Below are 12,594 nucleotides of genomic sequence, written 5' to 3' on the forward strand. Positions count from 1 at the left end.
TCGGTGTCATATAAACAGCTTGGTTACAATGAGACAAGTGTCTAGGGAAACAATCACAAGAACAGTCTCTTTTTCCCCAGGGTAATGTTTAAGTCATCTTTTTCCTTCACATAATGTTGCTGTAACACTCATCAGGACACCTTTTGGATAGGTTTTAATTGTGACCAATGTAACTTCTATTATGTTATAACTGAAACATCATATTTAACTAATGTTAACTTCCTTTTAAAGATTGGAATCTATACGTTCGTAAATCTCAATGTCATCGGAAGCTCAGTCTTCTCATATCACATCTCATATATCATCATATGCCCTCGTCTGGGTATCGAAAAGTTTAAGTTTCAAATTCACTGTCTGAACAAACAGGGTTCACAGAACGGCTGACAGCAGGGCAGCCTTTGCAAACACTGCTGAGATGTTGTCTTCCTCAGCTGTGCCTGCAGGACATGTACATGAGGAACACTATGTTAAAACTAATTTTCTGTCCTTCCCACAGGTCCCCATTACTGAGGATGACTCAGCCTTATCAGTGGGCTATGCTGCAGCCATGGACGCAGCCCTACAGGGGGCGCATTCTCCCAGCGGACCCACAAACCACCACGGAGCATCCGCACATCAGGAAACAGACGAGACCACACCATCTGATGCGTCAGAGCGACCGTCCGTGGATGACGCGGAGTCGGAGACCGGATCGACCGGAGGGTTGGAGACTCGTAGCCTCAAAGATCACAAAGGTGTAGATTTATCTGTAATGTCTCCCTTAATGTATTTATTAGGAAATTATTTTCGAGTTTATACTCACAATACATATGGTTTCAAAGCAGTTGTACAGAAAATGCTTGTTTTAATGTTACAATTTAGAAAGTATTTTGTTATCAGCCAGAGATGTGTTTGTCAATGTAATGTCCATATGGCAGTAATATACAGCTATATAGTTAACAAGTGATATTTAAAATTAAATAATTAATGTTCCTTTATCAATTGCTCTCATGTCGTTCCAAAACCATCTCATTGATCTTTGAAACACAAATGAGGATGTTGTTAATGAAAGTTGGGAGATTTTTGTCCATCTTCTGATACACTTTTCACCCTGAACTCTGACGCTCAAAACATTCATAAAATAAATCCATATGAATCGAGTGGTTCAATTCAAGTCTTCTGAAGAGACATGATCGCTTTATATGATGAACATAATTAATTTAGGCTTTTATTCACATATAAAATTGGTCATTGAACATGGATAAATCACTCAAATTTAATAAGCGTTAAAAAAAAATCAGAAATCAGTTTAATTAATTAAATCAATTAATTTAATTTCATTAAAATATCGAATTAAAACATAATCTGAAAATACTGAGTGATTTGCTTTACACACGTGTAACGTAAATTACTCACGCACACCCCAAACATTCTAATCTAGTTACTTATTAGAAACATACAGGTTTTTTTTTCTTAAAAACTGCTTCAAAATTCTTGTTTTCAATATGGGTGTGTATAATTTATGTTGTAGAGCAAAACGCACAAGTATCGTCAAGTTTTATGTTTGCATCTGACCTCATGTCATAAATCGGAAAAAAAAAACATTAAGCCATAGGAAAATCTTGAGGAACCAGTGGCAAATTAGTCTTACTTTCAACATACATTTCTTCTTTCTTTTTATTTATGTACATGTATGTTCTGTTGCAGTGGGATTCCTCCGCAGTGGTACCAAGCTACTATTCAGAAGGAAAAACAGAGAAAAAGACCCCAGTTTTAGTCAGTCCCACGAGGATGTTTCCAACCTGGGCAATGACTCCTCCACAGCCTCCTGCTCCTCCACCAGCCGTAAGAAGTCTGGAAGCTTCTCCCGTCGTCTCATCAAACGTTTCTCGTTCCGCTCATCCAAGACTAAGGGCAAATCTAGCACAGCCAATGGAGGATCCAGCACTACAGATAACTAAAGGAGAAATAGAGAGGACAGAAGAGCTAAAGAGAGATGGTGCAGGCACCAGTCAAATGAGTGTGAAAAATGATTTATGTTATATACTGGTTGTCCACAACCTTTGGGGGATAACCTCATACCTTCAGACCATACTTTCCCGGAAAGCCAGCCTTGCTTTGGTGTTCTCCTGCCTGGAATGTCACCCTTCACATATGATTACAGCTTTTCAGGATAGAAAACGCGTTTAAATGTGGAAAATAAAAGGATATGAGCATTTATGGATGCATTGTTAATGAAATTAATTTGAAAAAGGGGAAAGGCTGCTTTGTGGATGATTATGGGCGAACAAACTCGAGAAACTCAAAATGGACGGGAGTGTCATGCGGTTATTGAGCACAAGGGGGCGACATAGATCAATGACTATTGATGCCTCCAACATTGTCGCTGTATTGTTTTTCTTATTTATTTTATTTCATCAGTTGCACTTTTAATCGTAATCTGATTGTTTACAATGCTGGGGAGCTATTTTCTGTCGTTTTTATTTTTTATCATGTTTGTGTGTCGTTTACTGTTATCGGCGCTAAATCATTTCTCCTGATCTCATTATTAGGAGTATTTCGAGAGTTATGCTAAGACATGCTGTGAGCTTTGTTCTCGTTTTGCTGTTGATATAGCATTTAGAAGGGATATTACGCCCTGTTTTCAAATAGTGGTACGTTTGACTTTTATTGTGGCTTAATAATATTTTATAATGATGTTTTTTCATTTGTTTTAGAAAACGGAAACGTAGACATATCTCACTCAATTACGTTTGTGTGTTTTGGTTGTAAAGTTTGAGCCCTTCATATGACACTAGGGAGACACTACAGGAAAAAAACTGCATTTGTGTATATTTATTATTACTTATTCCACAAATTATTGTAAATGAACGTCTTGAACTAAAATCTGCAGTGGGGAAAGTGCTTTTTCAGGGCCCACGTGAAACAAACCTCAGGGGATATAATAAGGTAAACATGTTTAATATATCTTTTTTTTATTTCTCTTTCCAGAGATGGCTTCTTGAACAAAACAGACGCTGCCCCAGTAACATACGACCACGTTTCCTCTTAAATTCATTTAACTTAGTTGCAATGAAGAGGAACCGACTTCCGCACGAGCTTTTCTTAAACACAAGTTGATCTTTTTCGTCATAATACCATAGTAGATAGCTTTTTTTTATTATATTAAAGAGAAGATTTTTATTATTTTCTAGTATTGTACCTAGTATAGTAATTCGTGATAAAGGAATCATTAACTCAAAATGATATCATCATAAACTCGATTAATTCGCTCCCGTTGTATGGATCAGAGATGGTGACCGAGGCTGTTTATCTGCACGAAAGTAAGCTTTGAACCCATTTTTGAAGCAACGTAAATTAACACACATCTCGTTTTGGGTGAACTATCCCTTTAAGGAATCGCGCTTGCCCTATCCCTCCCCCATCCCTGCACGAAGTTGTGCATACTTTCAGCCTTTGGTTCTATCGGATTTATATAAAAATAATCAGCGCTCTGAAAAGCTAATCAAAACTAACAACTAACGTTATAGAAAAGCAATTCAACAACAACTCGCAGTTCATGAATCAATGACGGAGCACTGTTTGCTAGCCAGTGTAATTCCTGGAGCATAATTTAAAGCCTGAGAAGAAATGTTATATGACAGCGAACTATCTAAAACAAAGGCAGTGGGCCATTTGAGGTATTCAGAGCTTTATATTATTGTGGTTAATTTGATGTTTAATTTATTCTGAATAAATTATTTTTGAAAATCGATTCCTCTTTTTTTTTACCCAAAACATGTTCTAACAATGTTGAGTTAAAAGTGTTTATATATATATACACTTATATATATATATAAGGGTTGCACTTGAAACTGTTAAAATTCAGAGGGAATGTGTTCTGTTGGTTTGAATTTACCGCCCAAAATTGATTGACAAAACAAAATACCAATGATGGCGGAGACAAACCGTACAAACCAATCAGGATTCAACCAGCTCGCGCACATTTCGATGGACTCGGATTGGTTCGTTAGTTTGTGCTGTTTATGCACAGTAAGATTAAGCCAATAGAAGATCACATCCGCTCTAGGGTTGCATCTAACAGCCAATCCGCGCAGTTTTTCACTGCGCGTGACCAATCACAACGGTAGGCGGGACTATTCAAGCCTAGTTCAGTCAGTCCTTAAATACTGCAGCAAGTCTACAGAACATCTCACTGAATTCTTCTGCAAGCAGAGAAAGGAAGTAACTTCATCATGTCTGGAAGAGGTAAAACCGGTGGAAAAGCCCGCGCCAAGGCCAAGACTCGCAGCTCCCGTGCTGGTCTCCAGTTCCCCGTCGGCCGAGTGCATCGTCTCCTTCGTAAAGGCAACTATGCCGAGAGAGTAGGTGCTGGTGCTCCCGTGTATCTGGCTGCCGTCCTCGAGTACCTCACCGCTGAGATTCTCGAGTTGGCGGGAAACGCTGCAAGAGACAACAAGAAGACTCGTATCATCCCTCGTCATCTTCAGCTGGCCGTCCGTAACGATGAGGAGCTGAACAAACTGCTCGGAGGAGTGACCATCGCTCAGGGTGGTGTTCTCCCCAACATCCAGGCCGTCCTTCTGCCCAAGAAAACTGGCCAGGCTGCTGCTAGCTCTGGCAAATCTGGAAAGAAGGGATCTTCCCAGTCACAGGAGTATTAAAAGCTATGCTGTCCTGAGCTAACTCACCCAAAGGCCCTTTTAAGGGCCACCCCACTCGTCTGAAAAGAGCAAATTCCATTTGTTTGAATGTGATGTAGCCTGTATATTTGAGTTGTCTTTTTACTTATTAAATTGTCTTTTTATATACAAACTTGTTGTTTTGCAGTGTTGTTCGGTCGATGTCGCTCGTGATCAAAGTAAAGTGTACAAGTTTAGTATTAATGATAATCTTTATTCACATTTTCTCATGTTGCTATAGTAACAAACCATTGGCATTGTGGTTTAATTCGATTACACGTTTAAAAGGCACATTATGGAGTTTTCTTTGATCAAATTAAATGCATAAATATTCTACGTCTAGAAACTTGCTTACGTAAACTACTTGCACATTTTGCCAAAATAAATCTTATATTGAGAATGAAACTCTTAAGAAATAACTGGTCTTGGCTTCTAAATACTGATATTTAGTTGTATAGTTTTTCACAGTGATAAAACATACATTTTGAAGATTTAGGATATGCTGTTTTATATATAAAACTCACAATTTGTTAAATATTACATTCTATATTAAACCATAGCCAGTTCTAAAAAGGTATCAATTTTGAGCATGTTTTATGTAGCTCATAAAGGCAGCTGTATCCTTAGTGGAATACTATCAAAATATACTACTTTCCATAATATGTGCCTGAGAGATGATGGCAGTCAAAAACAGTATAACTTTGTCTTGTGTGTGTGAGCAGCTGACAGAAAAATTGGTGCTGTCACATTGTTAAACTGAGGTATAGTAGCTGAAGTGACTTGATATATTCACACAATCATGGTTTTATATAAGCTCTGGAGTTTCAGCTACAGATCATACAGGTTGAGTGTACTGTTTATCAAGTTAACAGCATGAGAAAGTCCTAACTAACTCCAGTGCAAAAAATAAAAAAGTTATCGAGCATCATTAAGTTTCCTGGCTGTTGTGAGAATATCTTTGGCCCCCCTATTAAGGAGAACATTTGCCAGATCCATCCCCAGTTTCTCAGCAGCATTGAGGGCTGATGATGATATGTTGTTGGCAGTGACTGCAACGTGTACACACTCCTGGGCACTCTCACTCACCTGATAGAAACCAGTTGGAATAAAGGTTATAATTCTGTTAAATGATATACTATATAATTTTGAAGAATAATATATAAACACTAATGTTCAAAGGTTTGGGGTACACAAAACTTTTTTTAAATAAAAAAAAAGTATGCTCACCATATAACATTTATTTGGTCAAAAAAAATTTTTTTTGACAAAATTAGAATTTTAAATAACTGTTTTCTATTTGTATATATTTTCAAATATATTAGTGTAATTTATTCCTGACATTCATTCAGACAGCAGTCCTCAGGTTCAGATATTTTTATATGCTGATTTGCTGCTCAAGAAACATTTCTTTTTATTATCAATGTTGAAAACAGTTGTGCTGCTTAATACATTTGTGGAAATGGTGATGCAATTTAATCAATTTATTTAATTTTTGATGAATAGAAATTAAAACAAAAATTGCGACAATGAAAAAGTCTTTACTTTAATGCATTCTTGCTGAATAAAAAAAAACTTACTGACCACAAACATTTGAATGGTAGTGTATAGTATATTTGACCCTTACTTTGTTGTCTATTTCCACACTCGTCTGCATAGTGTCCTTCAAGCACTCAGCTCCATCCAGACTATAAACTGCTCCAGTCAAATACAACTGAAACAGGAAAAGAGCTGATTTTATTCTAATATACAAACATCAACCACACTCATTCAGATTTGTACTGCCATCAGTTTACATTGAGTGAAGTAGCTTAAAAACATGCTCTTTACCATGGACCCTTTCACTTCTGTATGAACAGCAACAGGCACACTGCAGCCTCCTTCCTGAAAGCAGAACAAATGAATAAACAGGAGTATTAAAAACCCACAGCTGGGATATGGCCAATTATATATGAACCACATCCAATGGCATTTTAGTTCATGTGTGTATAAGGGAACCCACCAGCTGTTTGAGGAAAGCTCTCTCTGAGATGCATCGCAACACCGTGTCAGGATGGTGCAGGACAGAAACCATTTCCAGAATGTCTTTATCTTGTGCTCTGACTTCCACTGCCAGTGCTCCCTGAACACAAGTCACATTTTATGTTTATTTACTGACTTACATTTAATTAAGAAAACAGTTCTGCAGGTCAAGTGCCACATTTCTGAAGTTACAGTATGTATACAATGTCTTCACAGCAGGGAAGTAGTGAAAACTGTACTTTTTTGGCTGTAACCGTTGACAACTTGTTTCACAGGTGTTTCCTTTAGTGTTTGTAAAAAGCCCTAACAGTTAGGTTTGCACCTGCTGCTTTTCTCGCATGAACAACACAATAATAGGTGCAAAGCATTACGGGTATAAACAAATGGGGGGAGAAATTGCCACTGTTTTAAATCTAGTGCATGAATACCTAATGCAGTTTCATAGTTCACAAATAGTTACATTTACATTTAATCATTCAGCAGACGCTTTTATCCAAAGCGACTTACAAAAAAGGGGAGAGCAATAGAAGCAACGAAACAAACAAAGCCAACAACCTGTAAGAGCTGTAAGAAGTCTCAATTAATTAGCACAGTACACACTTTTTTTTCTTTCTTTTTTTTCTTTTCTTTTTATAGCCATCTACAATAGCCATCTACAATAGCCACCTACAACAAAAACTCACGTACGCAAAATACAGAACACTGGATTTTGAAAGCCATGATAACAACCCATTAGGACTAAGGCTATTGCCCCAGCTGTTGTCGTTAATGCAGATTCAGTGGCCCAATGGCTTGGTTTTGTATGGCATTCTAGCTAAACGCGCAGCAATAGCCATCTACAACAAAAACTCACGTACGCAAAATACAGTGAAATAGTTGTGCACGCTTGCACACTTACCTGGCCAACTGCATACATGCAATCTTCAGGGCCGAGAATCTGCAATTTATAGAAGAACTACAATGAATGCATTATCAATTAAAACTATAAACACTGCTGTAGCCACCACATACCTTCAATATTTAGAATAGTGGTTGGTAGATATGGGTTTTTCCCCATTAATACATCACATCTCATATGAAATTACTGTTTGAGGTCTAAAGCCAATGACTAATATTAACTTAGCAAACGGTCCTATACAGAAAAGTTAGCATGGATAGAATGCAAATCTATTTCTATTTTCTGAATGTATGTTATTGATCTCATTGAGAAATATTCATGCATGTTTTATTTTTTGAAATAATCTTTTATTAAAATGTCATAACTATCTTCTAGTGAAGCGACAGACTTCTCTCTGATGATGTATGCCAGACTTCTCTAAGAATGTAGTCCCTTTATTACAATTTACTGTAAGCTCACGTTCCGATCTGGCTCGATTCAATCAACAACCAATGGATAGAAGTTTTCTTGTTTTGATAATTCAATTTACTCAGATGTATGTGGACATACTTGACTGATTCGGTCTTCCCAGCCCATCCGTTTGAGGCCTGCTGCGGCCAGAATGATGGCAGCATAGTCGTCCTTTTCATCCAGCTTCTTTAGACGGGTGTTTAGGTTCCCTCTCTATAGCAGTAAAGTCAAGGAGGAAGACTCTAATACTGTTCAAATGTTATATGCAGTATATATAAACTTGCTGGTACAACAAATTTCCAGGAAATATGTGCTGGCTTTGGTGGTTTATCAAAATCAATGATAAAACTGCTCCCATTAATAATACATAAACATCCCCAGATGCGAAAGCAAAGGAAAGTGCAGGATACAATATTTTCAAACTCCAGTTGAGGGAATCGTTTCTTCAGCTGAGCTGCTCTGCGAAGTGAACTTGTGCCAATCACACTGGGGGGGGGAAAAAGAGACGTAAGTGCATGTAGCTGTAATGACATGACAGAATGTAGATTTTGAAATTTTGCCATCACTATAAAAACTGCTGATCTTCCTTTATTATTTTGTTTATCAATCAAATTCTCTAGGATGGATGCCTGCACTTTCATTTGGCCTGACTAGATTGTTGAAGAAAACAGAGCTCACCTCTTCTCTGGCAAACTGTCCAGGGTAAGTCCAGCATTCTTTGGATGAAGCACCACTGCATCATGGGGATTTTCCCGCCTTCAAAACACAATGTGCAACATTTCACAAACAGGTTTTCAAACTACCTACAGCAGTGCCCTTGGTCATTACAACTCATAAATATGAATTTATTCAATTAACTTTGAATAAAAATGTACATAAATTAAATAAACTATATGAATTAAATACATATTTTTAAATCTACCAATTCATTTAAATTCATTCATTAAATAATATTTACTTGTTAGATGTCATGGTTGTGGTACTCACTGAAGAATTGCTCCAATAGTGAATCCAGCAGGCAATGAGGTAGGTAAATCCTTGAGAGAGTGCACCACAATATCCACTCTAGTGTGGACAAAACACATATTAAATATTAATAACCTCCATTGCATTGTGTAATGTGTCACCATAAAAAGTTATCGCATGCTTAATAAAGGTTTATTACACAAAACACATAAACAAGTCTAAGAGAACATCTTTCACATCCTCTGATGTAGTAGGGCTGTGTGATATTGAAGAAAAATGCGATATGCAATACCTTGTTAAATAATGCGTTATGCGATACGATATTGCTATTAGTGCGTACATTCTTTTAAATTATATTTAAAAAATATTTAAAAACTGAGAATGATACCATTTGTGTTTCACATTCCTTCTGGGAAAAGAAAGCATCTGCTGAAAGTGACCAGCAGCGTTTTAGCAAAAATGTATGTTAAATAAATGAGTGTGTGTATTTGGTAGTTTGAGTGTGTAACAAGACACAAAACAGAACTGTAGAGATCACACACTTTCAGAGAGGTGACTTGTGCACGCTTGTGTGTGTGTCAGACAGCGCGAGACTGCAAGGAGTTGTTTTCGCAAGTTATTGCGTTTAATAACTATTTTTAACATCAAGCAAGTCACAAGTAAGTCGTGTGCCCAGTATATTCACTGCTATTTGCGTCAACCTAAAACATTTTTTACAATGCTGAAATAGCCTATTAAAATCATTCAGATATTGCATGCTGTTGCGATATGCATGTCACGATATTTCGATAATTTCAATATATTGCGCAGCCCTATGATGTAGTGTCAGTAACCAGTAAAACAGAGGATGAAAAAGTTGAATACAGTAAATATGAGCAAAAGTTATATATATTTGAAAATGTCACATCAACAAACCTGAAAGCATAATAATTACAGGGTAAGTCAATCTAAAGTATTTTACGGCATAATCAACTGACTTTTTATGTTTTCTAATAAGGGTTTTAGAAGGGGAACCCTTCATATAAGTCCTAAGTTTTTTATCAAACTTACTCATTTCTTTCAAGGGCATTTTCCAGCTCTTTGGTGAAGAGGCTCTTTTCGCCAATCTAAGAAAACGCATTTGATAAGGTCAAGTGCATTTCTGTTTTACAGACAACACAAACCATAATCCATAAAATATAATCATGACACATTAAATTGCAGAAGGACTTCTACCTTTGATAATGCAGTGTCCAGGATTTTGTCCCCAATTGTCGACATAGCAACTGAAATGCATGCACACAAAAAGGTTAAGAACCGAATAGTTGTGAACACTGGCTCCAATTCTGACATCATCATTCACGTCTTTTGACACAGACAGTAGGATTCAGCAGTGGAGCGGTGGTATAGATTACACATTCTTAGCAGAACACAATCCCTCTCTGTTCTAGGCAAGTAGTGAGTGCATGGGGACAACATGCACAGAGGAAAATCTATGCATTTAATTGACCTACACAAGACAAATGCAATACAAGTAAAGTTGAAGGAATTCATACAAATTATGCAGGGCAAAATTTCCTCTCTTACCTATCTCTAGATGAAGGTCTGGATAAAGCTCGTTCAGTCTGCCGGCCACACTGTCTGTTTGAATGCGAGCCAGCTGAGAGACACAGACAATTATAGAAGGTACAAAAATTGTATTTCATCAATGTCATAAAGCCATAAAGCCAATATATGTGGAATACATTTTCTCTGAGAGCAGCTCCAAAAGCATTTAAGTCATTATTTAATTTATTTAATTATTTAATTCTCAGATTTATGACGATTTTAACTAACCTCAGTATGCAGATGTTAAGAAACAAATTTACAATTTTTTTATAATTAAATGTTTGCAGATGCTCCCACCAATTACTACAGAGGCACCTAGGGCCAGTTTCTATCTGATTAAAGCACGCGAGTTAACACCCATTTCCATTTTGTTATCTACCCTCAATTTATAACGGTTCCAGACTATAAAATCAATTAATACTGCATGTTTTTAACTTAACTGTCCAAACCGATCATTTCTTTTGAGCGCAAATCCCAATAAAATTATTAATGTTAAAGAGATATTAACCTGTACAGACCCAGGGACCCACAGCCAAACCACAATGGAAAAAATACCATTTTTTTTCAAAGAACACATTATGAATTTTTTTTTTATTAACATTACATTCAATACATCTTATCATATAATTATGCACCATCACATTTCTATGTTTTATATTTTTATAACTAAGCACGAAAATACTCCCATTTTAAGATTATTGAATTATTTCATAAATTATCGCACAGAATAGTTGACGGACTGAAAATTTTACATTACCTGGCTCTTCCTTGTTCCCATGCGAATAACTCGACTGACTTTGCCATTTCCTTCCTGCAAGATCAAGAATTTCAGAAAATGTCAAAATGCTCACCTCAACTCTTGTCAATAGTAAAATAGTTTCATCAGACTCTCACTCTAATATACTTGAATGGACCTTCCATGTTATTTGTGGACACTTTTACAGTTCAGACTGTAGAAGATGTTGTGCTTGATCCAAGGCCTTATGAATGACTGAATGAATGAACAACTGGTGGAGGGTTTTTTATTCTTTACAGTGTCCTTGCATTCCCCACACCCTGTGTTTCTGGGCAGTGCTGATAAACCACTGCACTGATGCAGTGCACACAGATGGAAGTCAGATAAATGTTGGCCGTTCAACCCAGTTTGTCCTTTTTTCTATTGCTTATTCGGACGTTCAAATTCAGAAACAGAATGAGAATATAAGGCAAGTTTTAGAGAGGGTCGTTAAGATTACATTTATCTTTTAATTGTGCATTGTCAGATCACGAGGAGTTTGGCCATTCGCAGAGAATTATGTTTATTGAGATTCACATGTGACTAAATAGAGTAAGAGATCGCTACATTACGGTGCACTTGTTATTAGATATAAGTATGACTCTTAAAAATGTATATAATTTTGTATATCAACATTCACCAAGTGGGTGCCTATTTCAAAATCTCATGGTTTAATTCATGGTTTAATTCATTCCTTGGGTCCACATGTTTTAAGACCCGCCTACTTCTTCCGAACTTTTCCCATCCACCAATAGAAAGACAGAACGGTTAAAATGGCAGTTCACCGAGCCAATGAAACATCACCCTATGCCGCTGCGCGATAAACCATCTAGTTTTTACACTTACTTGAGAGATATTAACGTTCCCAGACATCAGCGATCTGTTCCCCGAACTGTATCGTCAAGATTTTTCACTCATTTGAACAACTGTTTTGGTTGAGTGAGTGACTGACTTCTAAAATGCCCAACTGCTACCGCAAACTCTGCGTTCGACCTAAGTTCTGAAGTGTGACCTAGACGGGAAAGATACTTCCGTCTGCCAAGAACACACGTTGGGCAACTTGGGCTGTGGATGTATTCACGCCCGTCATGCAGCGCCACACAGCGCATACTTCAACCCAACGAAATATGTCTCAATGTTGAGTAATTAAAACGAATATTTAAATGAAATATTCCGTTTTTATACTCCGGGACATCATTATAACTTTATAATATTTTGAAAATCATATTTAAAAACCC

The 12,594-nt window shown here is 37.0% G+C and overlaps 3 protein-coding genes across 5 annotated transcripts in view; 2 read left to right on the forward strand and 1 right to left on the reverse strand.

Annotated features, from left to right (window-relative positions):
• c2cd2l (c2cd2 like) overlaps window positions 1-3,731 on the forward strand; it is a 37,232-nt gene extending 33,501 nt beyond the window's left edge. For both annotated transcript variants that reach the window (XM_067438801.1, XM_067438802.1), the window contains exons 14-15: window positions 497-734; window positions 1,687-3,731. In XM_067438801.1, the coding sequence (XP_067294902.1) occupies window positions 497-734; window positions 1,687-1,940 (492 nt within the window). In that variant the 3' untranslated portion in view covers window positions 1,941-3,731. The remainder of the gene's footprint in view (window positions 1-496; window positions 735-1,686) is intronic.
• Window positions 3,732-4,112: 381 nt separating this feature from the next.
• Window positions 4,113-4,794, forward strand: h2ax (H2A.X variant histone). The gene has a single exon (XM_067438805.1). It carries the CDS (start codon window positions 4,215-4,217, stop codon window positions 4,641-4,643), a length of 429 nt encoding a protein of 142 aa, XP_067294906.1. The 5' UTR covers window positions 4,113-4,214; the 3' UTR covers window positions 4,644-4,794.
• A 60-nt stretch (window positions 4,795-4,854) lies between these two features.
• hmbsa (hydroxymethylbilane synthase a) lies at window positions 4,855-12,414 on the reverse strand. Of its 2 annotated transcripts, none has more exons than XM_067438803.1 (14): window positions 12,203-12,414; window positions 11,339-11,392; window positions 10,561-10,633; window positions 10,210-10,259; window positions 10,045-10,100; window positions 9,016-9,093; window positions 8,707-8,784; window positions 8,439-8,514; window positions 8,128-8,241; window positions 7,579-7,617; window positions 6,661-6,780; window positions 6,489-6,542; window positions 6,286-6,372; window positions 4,855-5,747 (listed from the first exon to the last, which is right to left on the reverse strand). In XM_067438803.1, exons 1-14 carry the CDS (start codon window positions 12,227-12,229, stop codon window positions 5,577-5,579), a joined length of 1,077 nt encoding a protein of 358 aa, XP_067294904.1. In that variant the 5' UTR covers window positions 12,230-12,414; the 3' UTR covers window positions 4,855-5,576. The 2 variants fall into 2 exon arrangements, with proteins under 2 accessions (XP_067294904.1, XP_067294905.1); XM_067438804.1 differs by lacking the exon at window positions 12,203-12,414 and adding an exon at window positions 11,476-11,559.
• Window positions 12,415-12,594: the final 180 nt, after the last annotated feature.

This window comes from Pseudorasbora parva, chromosome 3 (assembly GCF_024679245.1).
Source record: "Pseudorasbora parva isolate DD20220531a chromosome 3, ASM2467924v1, whole genome shotgun sequence".
NCBI lineage: Eukaryota > Metazoa > Chordata > Actinopteri > Cypriniformes > Gobionidae > Pseudorasbora > Pseudorasbora parva.